At 41.0% G+C, this 6,067-nt stretch overlaps 1 protein-coding gene across 1 annotated transcript in view; it reads right to left on the bottom strand.

Annotated features, from left to right (window-relative positions):
* Positions 1 to 605: 605 nt before the first annotated feature.
* DOK6 (docking protein 6) overlaps positions 606 to 6,067 on the bottom strand; it is a 188,537-nt gene continuing 183,075 nt past the window's right edge. Inside the window, exon 8 of the mRNA XM_053396618.1 lies at positions 606 to 2,266. Coding sequence (XP_053252593.1) covers positions 2,127 to 2,266 — 140 coding nt within the window. The 3' untranslated portion in view covers positions 606 to 2,126. The remainder of the gene's footprint in view (positions 2,267 to 6,067) is intronic.

Raw genomic sequence — 6,067 nt, 5'->3', positions numbered from 1 at the left:
CTAGTTTAGGGCCCCCAGGACATGCTATATGATATATACAGCCATGTCCTACAACAGAGGGGACTGTCCAGGGAGCTCAGAAGGAACTACCAGGTAGGCTATTGCTCCTGATCCCGTTACATCTGCCACCTGAGGCATTCACCTTACTCTGCCTAATGGCAGGGCCAGCCTGAATATTAAGGTATGTGGCAGAGAAATCCCAGGGTTCTCTTGCTATCTGATGGGAGGGTGGGTTTCCTTAGTGCTGGCACCTTTCATTTGGAATGCTTCTTCCAAAGATGTTTGCCTGAAGCCTGCGCAGATGCCATTTTGGTGAAGGTATTTTTTCATTTCCCCAGATTTAGTTATTATTTTATGCCACTTCCTTTCATCTTTGGTTATATATTTTAACAATGCATTTTAATTTTTGAACTTTGCTTGATGTTTTTAACTTTACATGCTGCCCTGTGAAGATGTTGCTCTTTTTATTGTCTTACTCACAGTCATAACTGCATAATTTTGGAAGGAGGTGGGGGAATGCTAGGCCAAAAGCAGCTTTTTATTTTTAGAAAATGATACTATGATAGAGGTATAAGAATGGGACCAGTAGTGGCCAGCAGTCAATCAATTATTTAAGTTACAGTAGATCTCTGTTATTTGAAGACCTAGCTGAATAAATTGTGTTGACCTGGAATGCGATAGGCATTAGCATTACTTCAGAACATACAGTTTCCTAGTGATTGTTGAAATCCTGTTGTCTCACATTTATTCTACTCATAGGTGCTGCCATTTATTTTTTGATCTTTAGAAAAAGACTGAAAGTTTTGGGCACAGTGAGCTGTTGTGATTTCAGGAAGACTAAAAAACACACAGTTCAGTTCATTTTCATGTGGCTGTCCACTGTAGGAGACTGTAAAAAATCAACGTTGCAATGAGACAAATGGCTGTGAAATTTAATCATGACTAGCCTATGGTTGTATAGCAGAGTTAGACACCAGACAAGGAATCTAGAACAAAATTAATGTTGACGAAGAGAACAAATCCATATTAACCAAGAAGACTTGAATAATAAGAACAGAACTTGAAATTGTAGTTATTTCTTCCAGCCCAAGCATCTTGCCCTATAAAACTATATGGAAATTGTGCTGCTGCCTAGCAATGTAATATCAATTTTCTCACTTGCACAGTATACAGAATTAAAAGTATACTGACTATAAATTCAGACTTCACTATTTAAATATTATCTACAATGGGAAGACTTTGACAATGCTTTGTGACAGTCTTCCCTTGATATCTCCCCAATGGGAAGTTTTGGATTATTAGGTTCAGAGTACACAACAGCAGAATCTGGGCATAAAAATTCAGTGTGGGAAATATTCTAGGCATATGACCTCTTAACACACAACACAATCTATTTTCTGAAAGGCTACTAAGCACCGCCATCCCATCCCATTGACAGTATCTATCTCTATATCTATCTTGTGTATTAACTGTAGTGATGACAACCTGATTAAGAGTCACTGGTGCCTCCTCAGAAATTCCACTTTGGGCTACTGTCCTAAATCCCATGCATAAATCCCATTGAAGTAAATGGGAATAAACTGTGCATAATTGGTAATAGGACTGCATACTTCCTTCTAAAGTATATTTCAAATTTTGTATGCCTGGTACCATTTCTGCAAGAATGACTCAGTTGGTAGACTGATGCCTAGGATATAAAGATGGCTACTGTCATGGATGAGCAAGCTTGACAGCTTAATTGATTGGCAAGAGCCTCACATTGAAGACGTAATGTTTTGCTCCCCGCTCCCCCAAACAGGCAGCGTCTGTGGTTGTGCAGAAACTTCAGCTGCACATCATCAGTACTGCAAAGGAAATTCTTCTTCTTTTTCACATTTTTCTTTTTAAAAAAACAAAACATATGGACAAAACCAAATACAAAAGTTAAATAAATAAAACACTTAGACTCTGCCTCAGGGAAGCAGTGATCCAAGATTTCACCTTCACTGTTGCAGCCTGGAGACATGTGTCCTCAGTTTTCACTACGGCTTGTCTTCTGTGGACACCGAGGAAATGGCAAGCGGCTTCCAGGGCCTACAGGCAGGTTTCACACTAGACTGTCTCTCTGGTTAGACACAGGGTGTGTGTCATTGGATGAGGCCTGAGCTGTAGCTGAATCCATAGCTGCTAGACAGTGACATGCGTGGCCCGTGCTCCTCATCCTGCTCTGAGGTGTAGCTGGGAAATGTCTGTGCACGAGTCACTTTTGTTGAGCCGAGGCTGTGACCTGGAAGGAAAGGAGTGGGGAGGGGAAGGAGACAAATCTCATGAATATAGTTATATTTTAGCAATTGCAAATTGCACATATTCTTGATGTTAACAAGATACACTGATATTCCAGAAATGGATTATCATTCATTTAAAAGACTATGGGAAGATATGTGTAAAGGGAGAGCTGATGTCAACAATAATTCTACAACCTATCTTGGGCTTCAAATACGTGTAAATAATATGGTGCTCCTGCAGCTTATATCCCCCCTCATAGACTTCTGGACACTGTAGTTTGTTAAGGATTGCTGGGAATTATAACTCTGTGCAGTACCCAGAATACTTTGGGGGCATGTGCTCTAAATGTGCTTGAAAAGTATAGTTTGTACCTTTTTTGTTGGACCTGTTTCTGTAATGTTACAGACCGCGATAGATTTGGAAAAGGGTGTATTCTTGCTCCACCTGTCACCATGTATTTTTAAACACAACACCAAATGACAACATGCCAAATGAATGGGGAAACGAAGGTAAATCTCACATAGATTTCTCCAGTTTGCTCTAAACTCGTCGGTAGGTACATGCCAGCCCTTTACATTTGTCTCAGAACAAATTACAGTCACAGAATCTTTTGCAGTTTCCCCTCTAGTCTGGAGCAAAGACATCTATAGCATGAAGCTTGGGTGATTAGGATGACAGGGCATTCTAATGCAATATTAGTGTTCAGCTTCCCCTGCATTCAGATCACAGAATTATTAAAGGTTGGATTAGTATGTCTCAGGCTTCCTCAACCTCAGCCCTCCAGATGTTTTTGGCCTACAACTCCCATGATCCCTAGCTAGCAGGACCAGTGGTCAGGGATAATGGGAATTACAGTCTCAAAACATCTGGAGGGCCGAGGTTGAGGAAGCCCGGTATGGCTGGTTCTACAAACATCTCATGACCATCTTGATCCAATCTGCTGGGGAAATGCAGTATATAAAAGGTGATCTCATATTTTTGAGTTGTGTCCGACTCTTCGTGACCCCATGGACCAGAGCACGCCAGGCACTTCTGTCTTCCACTGCCTCCCGCAGTTTGGTCAAACTCATGCTGGTAGGTCATATAATAATCTCATATAATTACTGCTTAAATCCACTGAAATTGGCAAGCCAATCAAATCCACAGAAGGAGACCAATCAATAATAGTTATGAGCAGAAAAAGTACAACAGAAAACGGTGGTATCAGGGAGTTAAACCAGAGACAGTACAGTGACTGCAATAATCAGACAGTGTTATAATATTACACATCAAATGAGAATACACATACGTCTTAACAGTTTACTACCTGGGTGAATTAACCTTTGCTTTTGAAACCTTCAATGAAATATCATGGCTTAGATGTCTTTTGGCTTCAGGAAGCCTTTGTGTTAAAATGTAAACCAGCAGATGATTAATGAATGGGAAGTCATCAATCTATGCAGTTTGCTGGGATACTAGAGGCTGATTATAAGTTGCTTCTAATAGGTATTACTCTCCCACCAGATTCCACTTGCTGTGCTTATAATACACCAGAGGTTGCATCAGAATACACTGTGAACTTGATGATGCCTCCTTTAGAAAGATGCCACCTGGCCTAAACTTTTGTGCTTGTTACTGCAGAAATGCCAGTGTCGTCCTGAAGATGTAAATCTTGTCCCCATCATCCTGACTTTTTAAATGTTCCCCAGTGGACTCCTGATGCAGACGATTTATTTGTACTGATAAAGTTCATAAGGAAACAAGCAACTTTTTATTCCTCTCCCTCCAAAAACAAAAATGCACATTCAAGATATTGCAGGCTGGTTCAGTTCGTCACAAAACATTTTTACAATGCCTAGCCATAATTTTTAAGTGGGAAATTATTTGACGCCACCTACAAAAGTTCTATGAAGAATAATAGTAGCAGAATCTGGTAGTGATTAAGTAGTTATAAACATCTGAAACAGAGCTATGTGTATTTGGTTTTACCTAAAAAGAAAATAAAAGTTCCCAAATCCTAGGGTGGTGGTGGAGGCATGGTGGGGAGAAATGACAGTAGGTCATAGCCATGGTAATTGTTCACATATCACATGATTTCTCTGCACTTGACTGATGTGTTTATCACCCTGCCTTATGCTTTTTCTTGTCATCAGGGCAGGGATTGAGAGCTTGTGGCCCTCCAGTTGTTGTAAGACTACAAATTCCATTAGCAGCAGCTAGCATGGCCAATGGACAGGGTTGATAGGTGTTGTAGCATCTGAAGGGCTATAGGTTGCCTCTTCCCTGATCTTTTCTTCCACTGTCACCTGTAGCCAAACAGATTGTTCAGGCTTGCAACAATGCAACCTGTTTGGTAACAGTTAACATGAGTGTACACTCCATGACCCATGACTTCCTCATTCAAATGACCTTCAATTTAAAACAAGAACAAACAAACAGACAAACTAATGGTGCTGTTCAACTTTAGCAATTCCCAACAGATTACTGCTAAACGCAGGTCTTTTTTCATCTGGAACTCACTGGAACTATGTTCTGGCACCTCTCAGGTGGGCGCAGGGCCGGATTTAGGTTTGATGAGGCCCTAAGCAACTGAAGGTAATGTGGCCCTTTATATGTCCAGTTGTCCTTTGTCAACAACAAATTGTCGCTGGTTTTTTGTGTTGAATATATGCTATATGGTAATTTATGGACCTAATAGGTATTTAAAGCCATTTGCACATAACAAAATATGTATTTTATCAAAGTAATTGTTGAACTGAAATACAACATAGGAGCCTTCACAACACAAAACACTGTTGCTGTATGTAGGTTTTATTTTGTTTTTTAATCTTATATTTTGGAAATGTACATCCAGTTTTTTCCCCTTTAATTTTTTTGGGGGGCCCCCCCAAGAGAATGGGGCCCTAAGCTATAGTTTGTTTAGCTTATACGTAAATCCGGAACTGGGTGGGCGCCATTGACATTATAAGAGAACAAGGGAGACATTCATGGTGAGTTCCGGCACCTCTTTTTCTAGAAAAATAGCACTGGCTAAACTTACTATAACACAACCTGTTAGTAGACAACTTACAGTGATTTCGAGTTCATTCCCAGTGTAAAATTTCCGCTTCTAGCAGCCAAGCCATTTATAAATAATGCATACAACTGTTTTCATATAAAGGGGGAATGTAATACATGCTTGATTCATGAGTTTGTGTGACAGATAGTTTAGATCTTGTCAATAATTTAGCAGTATTTAGGAACAGGATTTTTGTTCCAATTGAGAACAGCACTTTTGTAGTCAGCAACCGGGAGACAAATGTTCCTTTTCAAGACCGTATTGTTTCACTGGGGGCTGATTTGGGGCTGGTAGGTCACCAGGGCTCTAAACTTGGTTCCATTTGCTCCCGTTTTTATGTACACTTTGATAACACTCAGTCCCTCCAGGAATTTATATAACAAACAGCCAACTAATCAAAGCGACAATAGTAATTGTAATAATGGAAGGGGAACTGCAGGAGGCTGAGGCAGGCAAGGGCCCACAGCCAGATCCCTAGCTGGCCAGGTGGGGCTTGTTAGCTCTGAGTGGAGGGGTGTGATTTCTCAGCTGGAGTAGGCTTGGAACAGGTGAGGGTCACATGCCTTGACAAACCCAGATGCTGCAATCAGCATGCAAAGCATAAAAGGGTAGCAGAGCGGAAGTGTTGGGTGTGCTTAACTACCCAGGCTGATGGACCTTGACTTGGCTGCTCCAGGACCATGCTTCAATTTGGACTATGGACACATGGGTTGACTCTGCGCTGGAGACTTTACAATACTGACTTGCTGCCAGGTAGGCCAGAGT

The sequence above is a fragment of the Podarcis raffonei genome, chromosome 7 (genome assembly GCF_027172205.1).
Source record: "Podarcis raffonei isolate rPodRaf1 chromosome 7, rPodRaf1.pri, whole genome shotgun sequence".
Taxonomy (NCBI): Eukaryota; Metazoa; Chordata; class Lepidosauria; order Squamata; family Lacertidae; genus Podarcis; species Podarcis raffonei.
This window is presented reverse-complemented; position numbering and strand designations above follow the sequence as displayed.